The sequence below is a fragment of the Tetrahymena thermophila genome, assembly GCF_000189635.1.
Source record: "Tetrahymena thermophila SB210 genomic scaffold scf_8254686, whole genome shotgun sequence".
Lineage (NCBI taxonomy): Eukaryota > Ciliophora > Oligohymenophorea > Hymenostomatida > Tetrahymenidae > Tetrahymena > Tetrahymena thermophila.
The window spans coordinates 365,260-389,449 of NW_002476452.1; the positions used below are offsets into that span (position 1 = coordinate 365,260).

Consider the following 24,190-nt stretch of genomic DNA (forward strand, 5'->3'; position numbering starts at 1 on the left):
TATTTTAAAATTATTTACTATTTTGAATAACAGAAATTACTTTTTAATTGGTATTCTTTGATTTTATATTTTAAGCAACCTAGCTAGACTATGGCTAATTATTTTCAAGGTCTAAAATAGATTATATTTTAATTTCTAAATCATATTTTTAGATAGAAAAAAAGTCACTATTAGTGCAATTTTAGTTTTCTTAATTTGCTTAAAGTTTTTATTCATTCTCAAAAATTTATAATTTCAATTTACTTTATTAAGCTTCAAGTTATTCAATTTACTATTTTTATACATTATTTTATTTTTCAAGTTTTTAGCATTCATTTTGTAATTATATTGTTTTTTCATTACTTTGCTAATAATTAATATTTAAATCTTTGTACTATTACTCAAGTAATTATTACTATTTTTCAAGCTAACTTTATATTTAGAATTTTTATTAATCCAGTTCTTAATATTTATTTTGAAGTTATTAATATCTTTCATTAATTTGTTGATGTTGAATTTTCAAATCTTTGTATTATATCTCCATATTTTTATATTATTCTTCATTAATGCTAAACTGCTTTTTAATGATGTTTTATTTTTCTAGTTCTTAACACTTTTTTTCAAGCTAAATAATTTTATCGTTACTTTAATTATTCTAAATTTGTTAATCTTAATTTTATTTATTCAGACTTTTTAATTATTTATTGTAACTTAATTACTCTTATTCTTACTATTTTTCTAGTTCTTTATATTTTTTTTCAACTTAATAAATTATATCATTCCTTTTGTGATATTAAATTTTTAAATCTTTATATAACATTTCTAAATTTTGATATTCATCATTTTAACTTTATTAAAGCTTAATATTTTATTTTTCTAGTTCTTAACAAGAGTTTTAAAGTTAAATAATTTTTTATTCACATTGTTTTTTTTAATCCGTTAAATCTATGAATTTTCTATTTAGATTTTGAAATTCATTTTTGTAACTTAATTACTCTTAAATTTTCTATTTTTCTAGTTCTTAATTTTTGATTTAAAGTTAAATAATTTGATCATTACTTCGTTAAGATTATAAATATAAATTATTGTATTCTTTTTCCATGATTTATAATTATTTATTATTTTCAATATTTTCTTTTTCTAGTTCTTAACAATTATTTTAAAGTAAATTAGTAATAATTTGTTTTTAATACTCAATTTTTAAATTTTCTAATTATTTCTCCATATTTTAGTATTTAATATGTAGAAGTCTATGATTAATAATATCACTGCTATGTTTTTTTTAAATCTACAAAATTTAAGATTTAAGATCATCATTTATATTTTTAAGTTCTTAGTTTTAGTATAAGATGTTTTAATAATTTGTTTCAAATTATAATTTATCATCCTTTATTTTTGTATTTGAAATTAACATTTATTCTTTTTAATTATTTTCTTCAATCTTTTTTTTAATTTCGATTTCTTCATCCTTAATTGATAGTTTATCATTCTTTAGATCATTTTGTCTGCTTTATTATTAATTATTATTTTATTATTTTTTTTAAATAATTTGTTATTATTTTTAATATTAGCTCTTATCATTAGTCTATTTATTAGTTTATGCATTGTTTTATCTTTGATTATTACAACTTTTTTTACTGTTTTTTTGTTTATCATAAGAATTTTAGTATTTATTTTCTTTTTAAACATTTTAAGTATTCTATGCTAATTTATTTTACACTTAATTTTGTTATTTATCTAATGTGTCAATTTATTTTTTTTTTTAGGAAATGTTGGGGTTTTTATTTTAAACCTCTTTGTTTTATTTCATTTAAATGCTATTTATTTATCTTAAATCTTGTAATTTATTTATTATATTTGATTATTGTTTTTTTTCTTGAATATGAAAGAATAACGAAATATTAGAATATTTATCAATTAAATAAGAACTAAATGCTATCAAATATAAAATAGATCTTAAATTAAAAAAATTTAATTATTATTATTCTCTTTACTTATTTTAGCTTTAAAATTAAAACTGATATTAAATAATTTAACAAATAAAATATGCTATTTTTAAAAAATAAATTTCATCATTATTAACTTTACTTTTATATAAACAATAGACAAATATTTAAAATAATAGTATTTTGCTTTCACAAAGCAAAAATAATTGAAAATATTTCAAAAATTTAGTATTTGCTATATAAAAATAAATGGATTATTAGATATTATTTTTTTTGATAAAAAGTATTAGAGTATTAAAGAGAAAGGAAATACTCTAAATAAAAACCAAAAGGTATTTGAATATTAGAGATGAGAAAAGTATATTTTAAATTAAAAACTCTTTTATTTTTTTATTATTTTATTTCTAATATCTAGTAAGCCTGAAATTAAAGTAATAGATTAGAGAGATTGTAAAAATTAACAAAAATCTAAAGATACTTGAATATTAGAGATGAGAAAAGTATATTTTAAATTAAAAACTCTTTTATTTTTTTATTATTTTATTTCTAATATCTAGTAAGCCTGAAATTAAAGTAATAGATTAGAGAGATTGTAAAAACTAACAAAAGTCTAAAGTTACTTGAATATTAGAGATGATAAAAGTATATTTTTAATTAAAAACTCTTTTATTTTTTTATTATTTTATTTCAAATATCTAATAAGCCTGAAATTAAAGTAATAGATATAGATTAGAGAGATTGTAAAAATTAACAAAAGTCTAAAGGTACTTGAATATTCGAGATGATAAAAGTATATTTTAAATTAAAAACTCTTTTATTTTTTTTATTATTTTATTTCAAATATCTAATAAGCCTGAAATTAAAATAACAGATAAGAGAGATTCTTTTTTACAAAATCAGTAAATTGTAAAAAACTATTTTTTACTTATAAAATATATATTTATTTATTACTTACTATAAATCCTTAACTTAATTGTGAAAATATTACAGGGGAATAACTTTGACTTCTGACTATCATAAAGGATATAATTGGAAATTTATCTTTAATAGCTATTTAGTACATATCTTAGAGGAAATACAGTATCAATAAAACACTTTTATTTTTTAAATTAATAAGATTGGTTATTTTTCAAACTAATCGGAAATTTAAATAAATTAAGCGCTCTTGATTAACAATTTTCTTTTATAAGTATAACTAATTATTTTTATTATTGGTGATTACATCATATATATGTCTTTAATAGTAATAATTTTCTATTTATTTGTCATGCTAAAGTATATTTGAAATACTCACAGCTTTAAGAAAAACACATAATCAGTAAGAGCTATGCATCTAAAAGCAAAATTAAGTATATTTATCATTTTATCATAAGTTAATAAATAAAGTAAATCTAACAAAAATACTTCTTGAATTTACAGTTATTAACCATATAAAACCTACCCCATAGTAAAATAATTAATTTAATTTATTTTTATTATAATTAATCAAATTAAAGCTTTAAATAACTTGAATGGGGATCATTGTATGAATCAGTAAAAATTTGATGAAATTATAAATAATCATTAGATGTGATATTAGCTATCACTATCTTAATATTTTAAAGTTTGAATGTAAATTAAGTCATATTTCCAATATTAATTTTTTTAAATATTCTAATAATTGCTCGTCATTAAAGATAAATTATTTAAATTTGATTTTTATAATAAGATAAATAATAAAAAACTGCTTAAAAAAGGTATTCTTTTAATAATAACTGAGCCATAACAATAAATTTTCTAAATTCAGATGAATTACTACTCATAAACAAGTTAATCAAATAGATATATAAATACAAGCACTTCAAAAAGAGAATAAATTTATGGAAATTATTGTGGTATTTAGAAATTTACTTAAGAATAAAACCAAAAAAGTAACTTTAATAATAATCGTTTTAACAATTATAATGAATAACTCTAATAATAACCATACAGATAAATTATTAGTTAAAATTAAAAAAATGAAATCAATAGCAATATTAACGTAAAGCAAATCAAATTGATTGAGGATACGGATAAATAATAATAATAGAGTTAGGCTTCTAAAATAAACTAATTAGAAGAAAAAATTAAATCATTACAAACATAATATTCCTCTTAGATATCATAAAAAGACGAATAACTTAATAAAGTTAATCAATAATTAAGTTAATAAAAGGAAAATTTTAAAAATCTAAAATCTCAATATGATGATCTAGTAAGTGATAACAATAAACAAACTGAATTGCTAAATAAGTAAATGAATGAATCTTAAAAATAGTAAAAAGATTAAATTTAATAATTAGAATAATAAAATTAAAATCTACAATAATAAATTTATAATTAATAATTCCTACAAGAATAATATATCAACAAAAATACTAACCAAGAAAAAAAAATTTAAGATATGGAAAAATAATAAATGAATTAATATTAGAAATAAAAGGAATTAGAATCAAAAATTTAAAAATAACAATAAGAATTAACCGCTATTATGTCTTAGAAATAAAATAAATTCGAAGCAGCTGAAAATGAAATAAACAAATAAAATGTAAAAATTTAAGAACTATAATTGCAAAATGAAAGTTTAGAACGTAAAATTAAAGAATTCTAAAAATAATAATAAGAGTTAACTTAACAAATAAAAGAAAAAGAAAATAAAATATCTTAACTAATTAATTAATAAAATGGCATACAACACTAAAATATAGACTTAAAAGAAAAAAATGAAAAACTTATGGAGTACAAGGTGGAGATTGATTTATAAAATAAATATGTACCTCATAAAGATATTTATCAATCTGGCTACGATATGATTATTCATATGAATTCTATTTTAGATCTTCAAAACAAAGAATTAGATGCTTAAAATCAAATCTAAAACAATTCAAACATTAAGTATGAATCAGTCTCTGTATAGAGCATTAATGATAACAATTAGTTTGAGAATAATCTCATTATTGTAGGTATGTAGGGCTAAAGAAATCAAGGCAAAACGTTTTTACTCAATTCTCTTATAAATGAAAATTTCCCCTCAGAATTCAATGTTAATACTCCTGGAATTTGTTTGAAATATCACAGCTTCAAAGGTAAAAATATCATATATGTTGATTCTGAAGGAATTAATGGTCCTGCCTAAATTGATTATGAAAATAATTTAAGTTATTAGAACTTTATAAAGAGTTAAGAGAATAATGAATAAGATGATAAGAATCTTTAATAAATTAATAAATATGTAATAAATAAGCATTAGTACAAAAAAATAACAGAGTAAATGTAATAAGAATTTGTCACTTCTAGTTCTCATATTTTGATCATAGTACTTACAAATATTACATAAGAAGATGTGAATCTTATTCACTCTATCTAATCTTATTTGAGAAAAGAAAAAAATTCTGCCTAAAAAAAGATTTTTGTTATGCACAACATGAAAGATTTCCGCAGTGAGAAATGTGTAGAAGAATATATTTAAAAGCTAAAAACCTTATTTCCACTTAGATAATAATAGATTATAACATTTGAAACAACAAAATACAAGTTCAATTCAGTTTTTATAGATACCATCTACAAAAATGTTAATCACTTATTTATGGCTTACTAAAAAAGCTAAGCTGGAGATATTTATAATAAATTTGCATTGGATTATTTAAAAGAGTAAATAGCACAGTATAATAGTTCAATAAAGTTCAATGTGGTAGACAAATTCAAAGATTACCTTAATAAAAACATATAAAACTATTTAATTCTTGAAACTGATGAGCAAAAAACATTTAAAAAAAATGATATTGAGTTTTTAGAATTCAATTAAGAATAGAAAATTATTTAACTCAAGGCAAATTATAAAATAGTTGGGCCAAGAGAATCCCAGATGGATATTTTTGGGTTTATGTAAAAGGAATTTTCCTATTAAATTATCAAAAATGAAAGGAAGTTGTACCTTTTAGTAGATATACCCGGCCATGTTGATATTACTAGAATATTTACGAAATCAGAGAGATCACTTACTTTAAAAATAAAACCAAAAGAACAGGAAGAGTAAATATAAGGATAAACAATTATATCTACTAGAAAAAAGTGTGATGAAATTATTCAAAATTTCAAAATTTGGGGAAAAGATAAACTATTCAACTTGTCAAAAAATGAATGCAAAGATTTAAAAAATGGAACTTATTTATTTGTATTTATTGAAGAAGAGAATGGTGAAGAAGAAGATTGATAATAAAATTTGTATTAATTAGTGAGTTGAATGTTGTATTAAAGTATAAATATTTTTTGAATGATATACCATTATTAGTTATTTATTGATTGCTTTTTTTCATCTTCAATTTTTTAGACTCAATTCAATATTAATATTTTTCTGAAATTTAAAATACCCTTTTTGATAAATAATTTTATTTAAAAGTACATTAAATTTTTAAACGCATTTATATGAAATGTAATAAGAAAATACCTATTTGAAAGGTGGAATGATAAAAATTGCAAATAAAAATTTTATTGAAAGCAACTTATCAAATTTAAATCTTACTTTCGATGCTATCTATTTTTAACTATGATCATACGATATTACCTAATCTTAAATGATAATATCTCAAAAATAAAAACCTACCCTATCAATGATTTTATTAAAATATTCAATAAATTAAAAGTAATATATTTAAAAATGACGCATTATTAAAGTTTAAAATATTAAAAGATTTAATTATAATTTGCTTTAATATCTTAAAAAATAAAAGTGTTTTAAAATTACATACAAATTAATAAATATTCTAATATCAATCTTTCTATTATATTTTTATTTACCACAATTTATTGGTTTTATCCCAAACATATAAGTAATATTATAAATTAATTTAAACTTAAAAATCTTTTAATAAGTTAAACTATAGATTGGTTAAATGGAATAAGATAACTAACAAAATAATCAACAATAAAATGAAAATGGAATAAACCATTGCTTATAAGACACAATTTCGTAATTTCGCGAGACTTTGAAATACAGTAAGGACTAGTTGAATAAGTTGAAAATGGAGCAAAAGGATTTAGAAAACTTCAATAAAATTTTTGGTGAACTCGAAAATTAATCGAAGCGTTTGGATGAATAACTAAAACTCCTTCACAAAATTCTCCAAGATATTGAAAAAAATAATAAATATATTCCTGAACCAGAGTTCGATTAATATGGCTATGATATGATTATTAAAATGAAATCAGTTTTTGATTTGCAAAATAATACAAATAACAATTTAGAAATCAAACATAAATAATCTAAAGAAGAAAGGTAAATCTAGAAAGGATTATAAATAAAATATAGCAATGATAAACATAAATAATTCAACAAAGAATAAACAATAGTTGGTATGCAAGGTTAAAGGAATAAAGGTAAAACTTTTATTTTAAATTCTTTAACAAATGATGAATTTCCTTCAGATTACAATGTGAGTACTCCTGGAATATGTTTGAAGTTTCATGATTATGAGCATAAACATGTGATTTATATAGACTCAGAAGGTCTGAGTTGTCCTATTGAAATTGATTATGATAATAATGAAAACTACAAAAAACTTAAAGAAAAATTAGATTACAATGGAGTATTAGATTAAGAAATCTATAAATAATTGCAAAATGATATTACTAATAAGCACCTTGACCAAAAAGTTACAGAATAGTTATAACAAGATTTCATTATATAATCATCTCATATTCTTTTGATAGTAGTTTCTAATCTTACTCAGGATGACTAAAAGTTAATTCATACTATTTCATAATTATTAGCTGGAGAAGGGAAAAAAAAAGAAGTTTATATTGTTCATAACTTAAAAGAGACTCACACAGTAAATAATATATAAAATTACATTGAAAAACTTTAATTACTTTATCCTCTTCGTGAATAGCGGATTAATACTTATGAGGCTGAGAATTAAAATAACACAGTGTATATTGATTGTATAAACTAGGATTTTAATCATTTAATAATGGCTTACTCTAACAGCTAAGCTGGAAGCTATTATAATTAATTTACTTTGCATTATTTATAGTAAAGAATTGCTATGTGCTAAGATGTAACAAATTTTAATACTGTTAATAAGCTATAAGACTATTTTAATCAAAATCTATAAAACTTTGTTTTTTTGAAAAAAGCAAACGGCTAAGAATTATTAGAAAAAGAAAAATCTTTCTTAGAATATGACGAAAATAATTAAGCAATAGTCCTTTAGAAGTAGTATTCAATAGAAAAAGTTAAGGAGCTTTCTGTCAATGTATTTGGATTTTTACAAAAAGATTGCCTTTATTCAATTTATAATGTCAATGACAGTCGTATACTTATCGTAGAAATCCCAGGTTCATTAAAAAATATTAAGTTCAATTTTAGAAAGTTAATAGGTATATTTAAGATTAGTATATACCCAGATGAATAATTCGAAAAACAATATGGAATTCCATATGCTTCTACAAGAAAAATTGAAGAAAAAATATGGAATATACGTATTTGTAATGAAGGAGAACTATGGATTTTCTAGAAAGAATAAACAGTAGATTTAAAAAATGGCTTACATAAATTTATATTCATTAAAGATGAGGATGAATAGGAATTCTGAACTAACCAAATAATCCTTTTCACAAAATATTAATAACATTATATAATAATTAGTTTATAAGAATATATGCAAATAGAATTACATAATCTAAAAATTTTTTAAAATATTTTGTATTTTTAATTATTAATTGTATATTGAGTAACATGATTAAATTATTTTTACATACTCAATAATTGAAACAATAAATAAATATGTGTGGCTGAATATGCAATTTCTATGTGACAAAAGTGACAAAAGAGTAACTCTTGTGAAAAATTATATTTATATTTATCTTAAGTTATTTATTTGTCAATTTTTCAATTTATTTTAATACAGTTTTTCTATTTACACACTTTCAAAAGGAAAAGATTTGATACTTGCTTTAATTGATTTCCTCTTTATTTGGTATACTAAAATCCCGTGTATTTTTTACAAGCCCAACTATTTAATGCTCAATTAATAATAAATAAAGATATATAAATATTTAATTGATTTAAAAATATTCTGGAATTGTTCTATTAATCAAAAAAATAAAAAAGAGAGCTTGGCTTTTTTTTTTTCGATTGATCAAAATTAAAAATTTTGAGATTAATACTCCCTATTTTTTTATAAATTATTAAATCAAAAAGGAATTAAACCCTCTTCAATTTGCATTTTTAAGATAGAAGTGTTAAGACTAATATCACTAGGTTTCTATTAATTAATCTAATAAATACAGTGTCAATGGCTAATTTTTATAATTTAATTTATTAAAACTGATCATAAAGGATGATCAAATAAATTTTTTCTCTCTCTTTTTTCAGATAAAAAATGGAAAGATATACGTACTCAAATAAATGTCTGTTAAAAAAAGCTAATTGATTGCTAATCCTAAAATATATTTTTTAAAGTATATTTAATTTCAATAAATTTTATTATTATTTTTTTTTAAATAATAATTTTAATTTAAATAAAAACTTTAAAAATATCTTATTATAGAATTAAATTAATCATTCATAAATATTATGCATCTTTTTTTTTATTTTTTATAGTAAAGAAAGTCTTTTTATTTTAAAACTAGTTGAAGATATCTAATAGCATTTGATAGCCTAATATATGAAATTAAATAATTAAACTTTAAGAGTAAATAAATAGTTAAGATAGAATGACTTTTGAGTAGATTATAGGTATATTAAAGATTTAGCTAGAAAAATCTGTATCAAATATCTTTCAAGAGTTTCAGAGTCATAAAATAATTAAACTATTTCTTACCATGTTAATTATTAAATCATATAGTTTCAAGGAGGTAGAAGTTCTTTTTAAAACAAACTTTTAAAGAATGAATTTTATTTTACTAAAGTAAAGAAGAAGTTTAGCAAACTCAATTAGTCTTTTAAAGTTTGGTATTATCAATATTTAGACAAATGTAGCAATAAACCAATAAATTTTATAGTGGTTTGGAATCGATTAAAATTTTGATTAGCACATTTTAAAGAATAAATACGATATAAATTGAAAAAATAATAGTATAACTCTTGAGTAAGTTTGCGTATAAAGATTTTTATTCCACTTTATTCATGTGCTAACATGTTATTTCTTTTTATGTATTTTCAATTTGATTTATATTTACAAAAAGAATCAACTTTATTACTGAAATATTTGCATATTTGAATATATATATATGCCTTATAATGTATTGAACTTAGGTTTATTTTAACTGTCTATATTTTGAAAGCAAAGAATATATTTAAAAACAGTCTAATTTTTTTAGGAATCATTTAAAAAAATGTGAGAAAAAAAGTTAAGATAAAAAGGTAATCAATAAGAAAATTTTAAGTAAAAAAATAATTAAAGTAAAATGAAATATTATTTTATTAAATTTAATAGAATATTCATTGAAATAATTAATTAAAAAATTTTTTAATTTGTAGATTTAAAATATAGAGAACTACAGTAGCTCTTATTTATAATATTTCATTTTATCAATTTTAAATTCTAAATATAGAAAAAATATATTAACTGTAAATTTCTGAACTAAAATAAAGAGTATATGACTGATAAATTAATTATAAAATAAATAAAGTATTAAATTAAATTATAAAATTTAACAAATTAGATTATATATCATTTCTCAATTTCCAATACAATCTTAATTATTTTTTAGTATAAAATAAAAAGTTTTAGTATGAAAATTCAATTTAAAATTAAGCATAAATCAAATATAAACTCTTCTAAGATATCTTAAATAAATAATTATATCAATTATTCTCATTTTCGCTATCAACTACTTCTTTATCAAATACAAACTGATGAATACCATTTCTAAAATTTTAGTATTCATTCTAATTATGTTTGTAAAGTTCGTTTTCTGAACATATTTTAATTATGTATTCTTCTTTTTGTTTCCTATTTGAGATATAGCATTATCCAAGCTACTCTTCTAAATCATAGTTTTATGTAGTTTTAATAATAAATAATCCATCTTTTTTTCTAAACTCCTACTCAAAACTTGCTGAATTTGGAATTTCTACCAAAAGATAAAGCTTATTCTATTCTTTATTTTAAACGATTGAGTAAGAACACTAATTTTTAAAAGTACTGAAATTCGTTTAAAGATATTTAATTTTTTCAATACTAAAGCCTTTCTTGAGTCGGATAACTTGTTACTGCTCATCATATTCTATAAATTCTTTCTGTAATTAATGCATGCTTTATTCTTCATCTTACTTTAATGTCAAATAGGTTTTTATATTTTGATTTAGATAATCTTTAAATTTTTATACTGGATTAAATCTAATTTAAGAAGTACAAAATACTATTACTTGTTTCAAATATTTGATTGTAAATTTGTTATATTCTTCTCCAGCTTCACTTATTTGATGTGCCATAATTAAATGATTAACATTTTAATTTATTATATCAATAAATATGGTATTTTACTTGTATTCTGGCTACTTAAAAGTATTAATTGATTATTCCCGAATTGGAAATATTTTTTTCAATTGCTGTATGTAATTATAGACATTTTATGATAAATGTGAGTTTTTCAAATTATGAATTACAAAAATTCTTTTTTATCTATAAGCTTCATTTTAATCAAAAGTATTAGACATTTTATTAATGAAATTAACATCTTCTTAAGTAAGATTGGAAATGACAATAATTAAGATTTAAGAATATTAAATGATAAAACCTTATTAGAGTTATTCTGTTACTTATTAAAATTGATTGATTGTATTTACATCATTTTATATTTTCTACAAATCTCTGTAACTTTCTTTTCCTTAATTCCTTTTTTCAATAAATTTAACGTAATCATGAGAACTTTCATAATTTATTTAGTTAGGTTTGTTTGTACCTTAAGAATCAATATAAATAACACTTTTACCATTACTTAAATCATATTTCATAGAAATCCCTTGAGTACCTTCATTTATATCAGCTGATTAATTTTCACAAAAAAGATAGTTCATGATAAAAGTTTTACCTTTATTGGTTTATCCTAAAAAACCAACTATAGTTAAATTTTAATTAAATAAATTCTACTCTCTTAAATTTATATTCACTAAGCTTTAATTTTGAATGAAATTTCTTCCTTATTAATTTTCAATTTTAATATTTTGATTACTAATACAGTTTTCAAGATCTAGAACTGATCGCATATTAATTTCAATGTCATATTTCATATGAGGAATGCAATAATCAAGGTTATTATTGTCTTTATCTTAAAATTATATTTTCTTTTATGATACTTTTTAAATATCATATAATAATATTTTATGTTATGCTTCTTATAATTAAGTTTTTAAAGAGCTTTATTAGTTTATAAGCTCTTGATTTTAAGCTTAAAGTTGAAGATTTTTATTTTGAATTTACTTTTATTGAGTTTCTAATTTTTTTTCTTCTTCTTATTCTTACTAAAATTTATTTTCCAACTCATTAATCAATTATTTTTATTATTGATTTTGTAATATGGAGGCCTTTAATTCATTTTAGAGTTTATCGTTCAGAATTTAATATTCTTAATTTATTTTTTATAAATCTTAATTTTCATTTTTAAGTTCTTCATTTTTTTGTTATGCGTCTTAATTTTCCTTTTAAAATTTTTTAATTTCGCTTGCTAAATTATTTTTTTCATTAGCTAATATAGTTTTTTAGTTTTCTTTTTAACTATTAATTTAATCTTGAAGACTTTAAACTGTATTTTAGAGTTCCTCAATTTAGCATCTAGATTATTTATCATTATTAATTAAAACTTAATTTTCTTACTTTATTTGAAAAATATCATTTTTAAGTTTTTGGTTTTCCTCAGTAAGGTTATGTAATTTACTTACATTTTCTTCATTATTATTTATTTAGTTCATATAATTGTCTTTTTCTCTAATTAATTTTTCATATTATTCGTTTTTTTTCTATTCTCTCAAAATTTACTCTTGAAGCACTTCAATTTCACTATTTAAACTATTTATATTATTATCAGCAGCTAATTTAAATTTTTAGAATTCATATTAAATATTAATTAGATTTTCTAAAATATTATTAAGTTCTTATATTTTTTTTTTGAGTTATGAAATATCTTAAATTAAAACTTAATTTTCTTAATTTTTTTGTGAAATATCATACTAAAGTTATTGGTTTGCACTATTAAGGTTTTTTAATTAATTATCTTTATTATTATCAATTGAATAGTATTGATTGTTAACCATAATCTATTAGTTTTCATTTTTTTTTAAAAAGTATTCTAATTTATAATTATTTACTTCTCTTTCTAATTTTAAGTGTTATTCCTAATTATTTTAAGCTAAATTAATTTATTAATATTTATTAAATCTATCATTCAAAGTTTATTATTATTAAATTGGGAAATTTTTCATCAATCTATTTTATCTAATTTCACTACCTAACTCTAAATTTCTATGTTATATTATTTCTATTTCTTTATTTAGTTAGTATTGTTTTAATTATTATTCATTCAAGTTCTAGTATCTTGCATTTTGATTTAGATAATTTAAACACGAATTGTGTGGTTAAATATATGATTTTTATTAATATTAAGAACTAAAAGGTAATTGCTATTAGTCTCTAATATCTTTTTATTGTAGAAAATGATTATAATATGGTTAAGAAGACATATTTATTTTATATTCTTATTTTTTTAATAATTTGAAATCTATTTATTAAATAAATATTACATTAATTTTCCTTTTTAGTTAATTTTTTATATCTAAAAAAATATTTGATATTAAATAAAGTGCAATAATACTTTATATATTTTTTTGATAAAAGATATTAGTTAATATAGGGGTAGGGTAACCCATAAAATGGGCTAAAAAAAGAAAGAAATAATTAAAAGTGAATTTAAATTAAATCAAAAAATTAGAAGGCTCTATTTTGGCGGCTACCCCTCTTCGCGTAAAATAGCATGATATATGTAATAAATATATCTATATATATAATTCAATTTAAATTTATTTTAAATTCAGACTATATTGTAATATGTATTAAAATATAACTTGAATTAAGAGAGTATAGATTTGTAGGTTTTAATAGAAAACTATAGTTAGTAGAAATTGCCTTATCTAATTATAAAATTTAATTTTGCTAGAATATTTAATTAAGATTTTTGATATATTCTAAAGTGAAAAAGTATATTTTCAAGTTGAAAACCCTTTTATTTTTCCAATTTTAATTAAGAAATTTTCTTACTTAACTGTTCTGTAATTCTTTTGAAACTTTAAAATGTTAATACAAAAATAAACTAATGTAAAAAAATAATCAAGATAATTAATCAATCAAATTTTTATGATTAAGATATTATCAACAAATTCATTTAATAATTGAAATAGATTATTTTATTTATTATATTTTAATATAACTTGTTAAAAACTACTTTAATTTTAAATTAAATTTACATTGATAGAAAAACACAACAAATAAAAACAGCAATAATTGTTTTATATGTCTATAATTATAGGAATTATTGATATCTATATTAAAAGGTAACATTTTATCAAATATTAAGAACTTTTATCAAAATGTCAAATAATAATATTTTAAGATTGATAAATTTACTTAATCAGAAGATATTTTTTCAAGTTTTTACATTTTAAAGTATACTTTATAGTTTATAAAGTAATATATTAAATAATGTTTTTCTTCTTTTTTCCAATTAGCCAAAGTGATAAATTTTAGCAAACAAGAAAAAAAATTAAAAACTAAAGCAAAAAAAATTTTTTTTTCATAACAATTAAAACTAAAATTAATATAAAATTCTTGTTTTTATTGTAGATTAGTAAAAAAATCAAGCTAATAATATAGCTATGAAAAGCTATCAAATCATTTCATTAGTATTGTTTATAAGGAGGGTCTTCTAAGTTAAACCAAAAATTAAAATATTGTAATGATTAATTTACCATTATCTAAATTTATAAATAATACATAATAAAATTATAAAAATTATTTGTGGCGAATTAATTAAAAATAAAAAGTTTAAAATTCCTTATCTAAAGATAAAAAAATGAAGTTAGTGAAGTAAATGAAAAGATGAAGATACTTAAGTAGAATAACTCTAAAAAAGAATAAAAACTAAACCCAGTCAACAAATATTAAAAAAAATAAAATGAAAATAAGTAACAAATAATGCAAGAGTAAAAAAGAATAATCAATAAAAATCAAAATATTATTAAAAAATGAAAGAAAATATTAAAAATAAGCTGATAATTTAAATTAAGATTAAAAAAAATGACTTCTTGATTCACAATTATAAATAAAATAAAAGCTAAATGAAAAGACTAATCAAATTATATTCTAGAATAAAATAAAAATGAATATAAAAGTTAATTTTAGCTATTAAATTGATATCTTTTTGATCAATTATAATAAAAAAAATTGGCTAATTAGGTAATATTATTGTAAGTTATCATCTGGTGAGATTAGTTATTTCTAAATACCTTTATTTTTTAATAATTTTTTTGAGGTTTAAAATAATTATAATTGATTTTATTTATTTTTTAATTAATTTTAAATTAATTGAAGACATTCAATTTTTTATTAAATTTTTTTAATTTTATCTTTTTAAAAAATTTTTTGCTTCCTTATAATTGGATTTTATAAACTTTTAAAGTCATTTTATAAAACTACATACTACACAATCTATTAATGTCAAAATCACATAAAATTAGGAAAAGAATTAAAACATTATTTATAATATTTTAATAAAAATATAAATAATGGTGAAGCAAAAATAAATTTTTAAGTTATTATAATACCAGTAAAATAATATTTCTAAATTAAAATTGGTATATTATATTTTAATAAATAAATGATATAACTTTTTAAATTTTTATTTAAAAACAAATATTGTTTAAATATTTATAAAAATTACATTTATATATCATTTTTTTAAAATTAATTTTCTTAAATGTTATTTAAATATATTTTGGTCATTAACCGAGTTTGCATTCAACTTTATTGACTTTAGAAACCTAAGTGAATTATGTGAAATCTGTAGGAGTCATTTCATAAGTTGATAAGCATGGAGTAGTGAAAGCATTCTTTTTTATTTAAGGATTAGGGACTATGGTGAATTTATAGAATTTGAGGCAAGTATTTACAACAAAAATACCACTTTCAGTTGTTTACAACTCAGTACATTCGTCATAATATCTGATATCTTTTAAGTTTGAGGTATTTCTAACTAAAACTAATGTAGAGATAGCAAGAAGGGTAGCTAAGCCAATAGCAGTGATTAATGTAGTTTTCATTTTTTATTTCTTTCTAATAATTAATTTTGATTTTTTGATGATTTATTCTTTATAATTTAAAATAGAGATAAGCAATTTTTAAATAATATTTTTTAATAAAAGATTTCAGATTATAACTAGAGTTTATGAACGAATAATATCAGGGCGACCTTTAACTTGATTAAATTTCTTATGGATAAGAAAAACATTATTAAAAATCTTAATTAATAATGAGAATTAAATTAACTATTCTGATTTGTAAAAGGAATTACTTCTGTTAATAGTATTCCATTCATTTATATCAAATTTGATTCATTTGAAATCTGATAGTTAGTAAGAAAAGCTAAATTTATTGGTTTACCCAGTACTCAAATCACAACAAAAAGGTCATAAAAATTTCGTCATCTAAGAAATTCTAAAAAATAAGCTTAAAAAAAATATTCTTCAATTGTTCTAGAATAGATACTTATATTTTTATTTTGAATCTACATAAATTTAAATAAAATTTGGAAGATAAATGGGAATAGCTTATCCTATATTTTAAAAAGATGGAAAATGGTATATTTAAAGTGTATAAAATTTTAAAGGAAGAAAGTTTATATTTAGTTTGAGTTTTAAAATGAATTTTAAGCTTCTATTTTTCTCTTTTTTTGAAGAAGAGAAAAAAATCTAGAAATTTAAACATGCTAAAATAGAAAATTAATAATAAGTTTTTTAATTTTTGAGTTTATAACTTGGATTTTAAATGATAAAAAATATATTGGTTGTATTTTATAATTCTTAGTTTTCTAAACTCTATTATTAAATATATATTTATTTATTAAAGAGTTTCTTTTAAAATTTTAGTCACCTTTAAATTATATTCGAAAATTAAATTAACTTGTAAAAAAACTAAATTTATTTAACTACTTTTAGCTAATCTAATTTTAATTTAATCAACTAAATAAAACTAATTTAAAATATTATTTTAATCAGATTTTTTGCTACAAAGATAAATAAAATAATTTTATTAAAATGTATTAATTAAATTTAAATAGAATTAAAAATTAATGCTTCTAGTGTCAAATTAGATTAGTGTATAAAAAATTATTTATGTAATTTATTAAAAATATTTATTTAATTATTCTTTTATATATTAATATACTTTAATAAATTGCAAGGTTAAAATTTAAATTATCATTTTATTTTATCTGCTGATTACAAACATTTTCTTTGACAATTTATTAAAAACCCAAATAATAATAATAATAATTAATTTACAGTATATATTTCTTATTTAAATAGTAAAATTATATAAATTGATTTAATCAATTATCATTAGAATATTTATTAAATTATCTATTTTTGGTTAAAAGGTATTTAAATTTTTATGAAAAATCCAAATTAATTTTTAAAAAAATTTTTGAGAGATAAAAATAAATCAAATATCAATATTAAATTTCATACTAATATGCAAATTTACACAAGAAATACCAATAAAATCTATCAGTATTAATTAATTTTTGTTTCAACAGTTATTAATTTGGAGAATCTTTTCATCTTCTAAGTATAACTTAAAGGAGTTAAAAGATGTCTTAAGGATAGCAGGAGTATCTAAGTAGGTGGGAAGATAGACAACTACAAAACCTTCAAACTATTTAAGTTAAATAGTGCTATGGGTTACTTCGAATTCGAAGAAAGTTCTGTAATCTTTACTGACGAAAACCTTAACTTCGTTCAAATTAGGATGGGAAGTAATGAGAGCATCAAATTTGTTGGCCTTCAAATTGTCATAAATTGCTCCATATTTAGCTTCGTTGATCAAAATTTTTCCTGTTTCATCTAATTGGTAAGGTGATTAGGAAGCCATACCAACAAACCAAGGACGGAGAGTTTTTCTATAGTTTTAAACAACTGGCAAGACGTTTTAAAAGTTTGTAAAGATATCCTTAATAGTGCTTTCTTCAAAAATGTCTAAAGTCATTTAGAACATGTAATTAAAGTTGAAGTACCATTGCTTAGCACCAAAAGGAGGGAAGTCCCAATCTTAATCTCCGAGGTTGCTGATAGCATGGACAGCATGGTCAACAATGAATCCTTAGAAGGAAGAATTTTTAAAGAAGGAGAATAATTATTTAGCACTGTAATGGAAAATTTGAGCAATGTTGCAATCAATACTGTTATCCAAATAATTAACATTGTTGAAGAAGCACATTTTGTAAGATTCACCTTCTTCTTCAAAGATACGAGGATGAATCATCTTGTGTTTTCTGCAAGTGAATTAGTCAGAAGAAATCTTGTAAGAAAGCTTCAAGTCATCACTACTAGGTTTGAACTTAATAACATTGCAAGTAGTTCCATCATAGGCATCTGTAAAGTTTTCAAAGAATATCATACCAGGAGCCTTATTAACGGGGAAGATGTCAATTGTGAAATCTTGATAATACAAGCACTTATTATCAGTAAAGTAAGTAAGAGCGAATTGATCTAAATTTTAGAATTCAGTGGTATTCAAGACACTTCTGTTGTAGTTATTTTGATAAGCATGACCAAGCTCTAAGTGAGGATAGTGAGGCATACATCCAATAGTATGGTTATCGTGCTTAGGAAGAAGTTTGCAACTATAGACAGAGTCACTAGCAAGGCAAGAAGCTGAAAGTACAACTAAAAGCAAAATAAGACTTTTATTCATTTTTTTATAAATACTTTTTATGTTTATTTATTGATTAATTTATTATTTATTTATTAAATCCTTTTCTATAAACTGGATTTTTAAATTAAATATATTTGACTTATAATTTAATTTTTAATGATATTTTTAGTCATTAAACATGTCACAGATTGACATTGATTTTTCGAGCAATTAAAATGCTTATTATTTTATCAAATAAAATTAAGATTCGGGGATATGAGGATTGATATAGAAAAAGTTTTAATCAGATTAACCAAACAAAATTGATAATTGAGTTTGAATAAAGTTAATATTTTAAATTCTGAACAAAATTGTTTCTTATGATTTCTTGTGAGAAAAGGAATTATTTTTAATCAATAATAAACATAAATTTTTAACACTCTTACATATGTATTAACTCCGAAAATTAAATTTACACCATGTAATAAGCATTTTTAGTTCTATTTCTAACTGTGAGTGAAGAATGTTGCTAAATTATATTTAATTAAAAATAAGTAATTAGCTTAATGTAAAGTTATTCTTTCTACAAATTTTTATGTTAATATCAATAAGTGTAAAATAAATGATAAATTTTATACAAAAACTTTAAAATAAATAAGAAATAGCTTGAAACAGCTTATTTTTTAGTATCACAAATTTGTAAATTGTATATCACTGAGCAAAGTTATGTAATGATTTTACATCTGATTTGGTTGAATTTAAAAAAAGTAAATAAATCTGAGTTGAATTTTTCATTGAGTGTAATTGATTTATGCTCTATTAAAAAAATAAAAAATGTGTAATCTTAGATCGGATATTTCAAATAGCAGGAGTTTGAATCAATTTAAGCTACATTCTAATTTTTAATTGTGAATAGATTTCATAAGATTTTATTATTGATTTGTTTTTAATAAATCTTCTACCTTAATTTGTGGAAAATAAAATTTATTTGTTAAGCCGACTCAAATATAAAGATAAAGTACAAAATTTAATTTTTTTATGAAGATTATTTATCTGTAAACATCTAATTAAATTTGAGCAACTATATATTTACTTTTTTTTATTTTGGTATTTTTTTTATGTTATCTACCCAAATTCTGCAAAAGTTGTTAAAAAAAATGGTCTGTTATTACTTTTTATTCTTATTTTGAAGAAGGAATTGTTACATAATAAGTAACTTTAATAAAAAATGAGTTCATTCAATTTATTATAAAGTGTCTTATATTGTTGTCAAATTTTTTAAATAGAATGCAAATTATTCTCTTAAATATGTAAACTCCAAAAAAAAATAAATCAAATTTTAATTTTCTAACAATCAATCAATATTAAAATACAATTTTAATTTCTCAAACATAAATAAAAATTTAAAAAGAAGCAAGTTTACTTTAAGTTGCTTAACTTTTATTTTTTTAACTTACATAAATAATTAAGTATTTAGCTAAATAGAATGTCTCTATATTTAACTAGTAAATCAATAGAATAGTACCAAATTTTAGTATAAAAATAAGGCATAAAATATATCTTTACAATTAAATATGCATTTGCTTATAAACTAATGTGATTTGTATAAGCAATATATTTTTTTAAATAAACAATAATATTTCCTCATTTTTTTTGATAAAAAATAATTAAAATAATTTTTTTAGATATTTATTTCTTAACTTTCTGTGAGTAAATGATGAATTTTTTGAAAATAAGGAAAAAATGTGGTAAAAAGATTTTCTTTTTATAAAATTGTACTTGAATGATGTTAGTATGATCTTTTCTTAGTTTATATGTTCTATTTTATTGTGGTTTAGATTAACTTTAGTGATAATACGTATATTTGCTTGATTTTCTAAACTAATATAATCAAGCTCAAAGTAAAAAAATTATCATTAAAAAATTTTTAATTGGAGTGAATAATTTGCTTAAATATTTTCTTCAATCAATCAAAATTAATCCATATAATTTATTTTTAGTGTTGGAAAATTATTTAAGAAAAGACGAGCATTTATTAAAAATCTGATCAAAAATTAATCACAAATAAAAACAAAATTAGTTTAAAGATATTTTAAATTGTAACTCTAATTTTTAAAAGAGTAAATTAAATTTTTTTGTAATCAATTTTAGTTTGAAATGTGAAGAACTTTCTCATCTTCAACATAGATCTTTAATGAATGGAAAGATGTTTTCAAAATAGCAGGAGTGTCTAGATAAGTAGGAATAAATATAATTACAAATCCTTCGAACTAATTCAAGAATATTGGTTCACCAGAAACTTCGAATTTATAGAATTTTCTGTAGTCCTTGCTCACAAATATTGTAATTTCTTCAATATCAGGCTGAGAAGTTAATAGAACATCGAATTTGTTGGATTTTAAGTTATCATAGAATGTTCCATAAGCTGTTTCATTGAGAGCAATCTATCCAGTTTAATCAAGCTTATAAGGAGATTAAGAAGCAATAGCTACAAACCAAGGACGAAGAGTTTTTCTGTATTTTTGAACAACAGGTAAAACATTTTAGAAATTTTTTAGAATGTCTCCAATAGTGCTTGGCTCATTAATATCAAGTGTCATTTCAAACATGAAGTTAAAGTTAAAATACCATTACTTATCACCAAAGGGAGGGAAATCCCAATCTTGATCTCCAAGATTGCTAATAGCATGGACAACGTGGTTGGAGATAAAACCTTAGAAGTTTGGATTTTCGTAGAAGTCAAAAAGTTACTTTGCACTGTAGTGGAAGATGTGAGCTATGTTGCAGTCAATAGAATTATCCAAATATTTAACTTTGTTAAAAAGGCACTTTCTGTAAGAGTCTTCTTTCTTCTCAAAAAGACGAGGTAAAATGATATTATGCTTTCTACAGGTAAATTAATTAGATGAAACTTGATAACTTAGACTTACATCATCAGACTTAGGAGTATACTTGATAATATTGCATGTTTGATTATTGTATAAGTCAGTAAAATTTTCATAGAAAACAATATTTGGAGATTTAGTTTCAGGGAAAAGCTAGACAGTTAAATTTGCATTATAAAGGCATTGATTTAATGTAAAATAGTTAATAGCAAATTGGTCTAAAGACTAAAATTCAGGGCTACTTTAAGCAGAAAAGTTGTAATTATTTTGATATGCATGACCCAATTCGAAGTGTGGATGTATCGGCATACAACTAGCAGTACTGTTATTATGAGTTGGCAGAAGTCTACAGCTGTAAGGGACATTCTGCTCACTAGCAAGACAGCAGGAAACAAAAAGAAGAAAAATTAAAGTAGAGCTATTTTTCATTTTTAATTAAGTTTTGTTTAGAATAGTTATGATTATTTATTTTATAAACTTTTTAGTAAGATTTTGTGGCCAAGTATATAAAAGAGTTTTTCTGTGCATTTATATTATTTAATGTAAGCAACGAGACAAAAGCCAAAGAATGGATTTTACTTTTGTGTAAAAGGTATAATTAATTAATATCAAAATCACCTAATTTTTAAGGTCAATATTTGAGCTTTTCTTTTAGAAAATTTGATAAATTATTTTCACAAATAAATTCATTAACTTCTCATTTTCTTCATAGAATATTTTATTTTTATCAAAAATTTTACAATTTTTATCAGATTTTGTTAATTTCATGTTTTGATTTGTGGATTTCGAATTAAGTATTACAAATTTAATTTATTGTGTTAACCTTTAATTTTAAAATCAAATAATCTTAAATAAATTAAATTCTTTAAGATCTTATCAAATTATCAATTCATTAAATTACTATACAAATAAATATATCATATAACATTACTCAAATCAATCTAACTTAAAAAAAATAGATATTTTAGTATAAGCGAGCATGCAATTCAGGGAATTATGTATTAAGACTTTGTTATCAAATAAATCAATTTTAAGAATATATTTTGGATTATTTATTTTACCTTATATTTTGATAAATTTCTTAGATTAAATTTGTGGATAACATTCAATAATATTTATAACCATACTAAATATATTTTTAATTTCAAATTTGATAAATGTTTTGGTTAAAGTAAATTCACCGAAAATTAATTCAAGCTTTCATAAGATGAATTTTCTCTCTATTAATTTTTATAAATTATGCGAAAATCTTGCATAAATTATAAAATAAAATGTCATTTTAAATAAAATCTCCTTAGTTTTTATACATAAATATACCACATTTTTAGATATGAAATATATTCTATTTTTTATTCATGTAACAATTACAAAATTTTACATTTTTTATTTTAAGATCTTGCTCATTTTTAACTAGTTTATTTTAAAAAGAAGAAAATTTGAGGATTCAGATTAATATATTAAAAATAAAGTAAAGTAAACTCGTTAAATATATTTAGGAGATTGAACAAAAGGAGCAATTTTGAATAATTCAAATGGATTAATAAATTTTAAGAGATTTAAATTGTGGACAGAACATTTTTAAAATAATATTCTAAATAAATTTTTTTTTGGATTATTTATTTTTTAAAAATATTAGTAGTTTTTCTATTTATAAGATAATATAATGAAGGAAAATTGATATAGTATGACATGATTTTCAATTAAATCTCCTTATTTAAACATAAACAAATATACTAAAAATAAAAAATACAAATTCATTAAATTATAATTTTATTGTATGTAAGAAAATAAAATTAAAAATGTTTGAAAGAAAAAAGGATATTGTTAATTTTTAAGTCATTTATTGGAAAAAGAATGAAATTTCATGATTCAATAAAATAAAATAAAAATAAAGTAAAGAGAGCGCATTAAATTATTTTAAAACTTTGAATAAAAGGTGAAATTATGAAATAATTTAAAAGAATTTTTAAAAAAGAACTAATTTGATGATATGAAAATTGTGGAGAGAAAATAAACCCATTAAATTAGTTATTAAATAGGAAATTTATTAGAAAAATAAAATTAAAATTAATTTTTGATGGAAAAGTAAGTTATATGTTGAATTGATAAGAATTGGTGGCATGAATGATTTGAATGAATTAAAATTAATTTTTGATGGAAAAGTAAGTTATATGTTGAATTGATAAGAATTGGTGGCATGAATGATTTGAATGAATTAAAATTACATTTACAATTCAACCAAAAAATGATCACAAATTTAATGACTGAATATTTTGTTAATTAAAGATTAGAATTTAATTTATTTCACCAAAAATCTTTTGATAAAAACATTTTCAAAGAAAGCTAAAGAGGCTTTGATTAGATTTATTCTATTTTTAAATAGGAAATATAATCTTCATACACAAAACTGATATAAATATCATTTTAAACACAATAAATGTATTAACTGTAATATATC

General features: G+C 20.2%; 8 protein-coding genes across 8 annotated transcripts; 4 read left to right on the forward strand and 4 right to left on the reverse strand. All coding sequences in view use genetic code 6, as the record gives it.

Annotated features, from left to right (window-relative positions):
* Positions 1 to 487: 487 nt before the first annotated feature.
* On the forward strand, positions 488 to 1,384 carry TTHERM_000449659 (transmembrane protein, putative; the record flags this gene model as incomplete). The annotated part of the gene is made up of 1 exon (XM_012796934.1): positions 488 to 1,384. One exon carries the CDS (start codon positions 488 to 490, stop codon positions 1,382 to 1,384), a length of 897 nt encoding a protein of 298 aa, XP_012652388.1.
* A 2,150-nt stretch (positions 1,385 to 3,534) lies between these two features.
* TTHERM_00449660 (hypothetical protein) lies at positions 3,535 to 6,156 on the forward strand (the record flags this gene model as incomplete). Its single annotated transcript, XM_001013361.4, has 1 exon — positions 3,535 to 6,156. The coding sequence occupies one exon, from the start codon at positions 3,535 to 3,537 to the stop codon at positions 6,154 to 6,156; it is 2,622 nt and encodes an 873-aa protein (XP_001013361.4).
* A 598-nt stretch (positions 6,157 to 6,754) lies between these two features.
* On the forward strand, positions 6,755 to 8,536 carry TTHERM_00449670 (hypothetical protein; the record flags this gene model as incomplete). Its single annotated transcript, XM_001013362.4, has 1 exon — positions 6,755 to 8,536. Exon 1 carries the CDS (start codon positions 6,836 to 6,838, stop codon positions 8,534 to 8,536), a length of 1,701 nt encoding a protein of 566 aa, XP_001013362.3. The 5' UTR covers positions 6,755 to 6,835.
* Positions 8,537 to 9,351: 815 nt separating this feature from the next.
* On the forward strand, positions 9,352 to 9,670 carry TTHERM_000449679 (hypothetical protein; the record flags this gene model as incomplete). Its single annotated transcript, XM_012796935.1, has 2 exons — positions 9,352 to 9,404; positions 9,547 to 9,670. 2 exons carry the CDS (start codon positions 9,352 to 9,354, stop codon positions 9,668 to 9,670), a joined length of 177 nt encoding a protein of 58 aa, XP_012652389.1.
* A 1,082-nt stretch (positions 9,671 to 10,752) lies between these two features.
* Positions 10,753 to 13,200, reverse strand: TTHERM_00449680 (hypothetical protein; the record flags this gene model as incomplete). Its single annotated transcript, XM_001013363.3, has 1 exon — positions 10,753 to 13,200. One exon carries the CDS (start codon positions 13,198 to 13,200, stop codon positions 10,753 to 10,755), a length of 2,448 nt encoding a protein of 815 aa, XP_001013363.2.
* Positions 13,201 to 15,936: 2,736 nt separating this feature from the next.
* TTHERM_00449700 (transmembrane protein, putative) lies at positions 15,937 to 16,257 on the reverse strand (the record flags this gene model as incomplete). Its single annotated transcript, XM_001013365.1, has 1 exon — positions 15,937 to 16,257. One exon carries the CDS (start codon positions 16,255 to 16,257, stop codon positions 15,937 to 15,939), a length of 321 nt encoding a protein of 106 aa, XP_001013365.1.
* Positions 16,258 to 17,743: 1,486 nt separating this feature from the next.
* On the reverse strand, positions 17,744 to 18,907 carry TTHERM_00449710 (hypothetical protein; the record flags this gene model as incomplete). The annotated part of the gene is made up of 1 exon (XM_001013366.1): positions 17,744 to 18,907. The coding sequence occupies one exon, from the start codon at positions 18,905 to 18,907 to the stop codon at positions 17,744 to 17,746; it is 1,164 nt and encodes a 387-aa protein (XP_001013366.1).
* Positions 18,908 to 20,988: 2,081 nt separating this feature from the next.
* On the reverse strand, positions 20,989 to 22,161 carry TTHERM_00449720 (hypothetical protein; the record flags this gene model as incomplete). The annotated part of the gene is made up of 1 exon (XM_001013367.1): positions 20,989 to 22,161. The coding sequence occupies one exon, from the start codon at positions 22,159 to 22,161 to the stop codon at positions 20,989 to 20,991; it is 1,173 nt and encodes a 390-aa protein (XP_001013367.1).
* Positions 22,162 to 24,190: the final 2,029 nt, after the last annotated feature.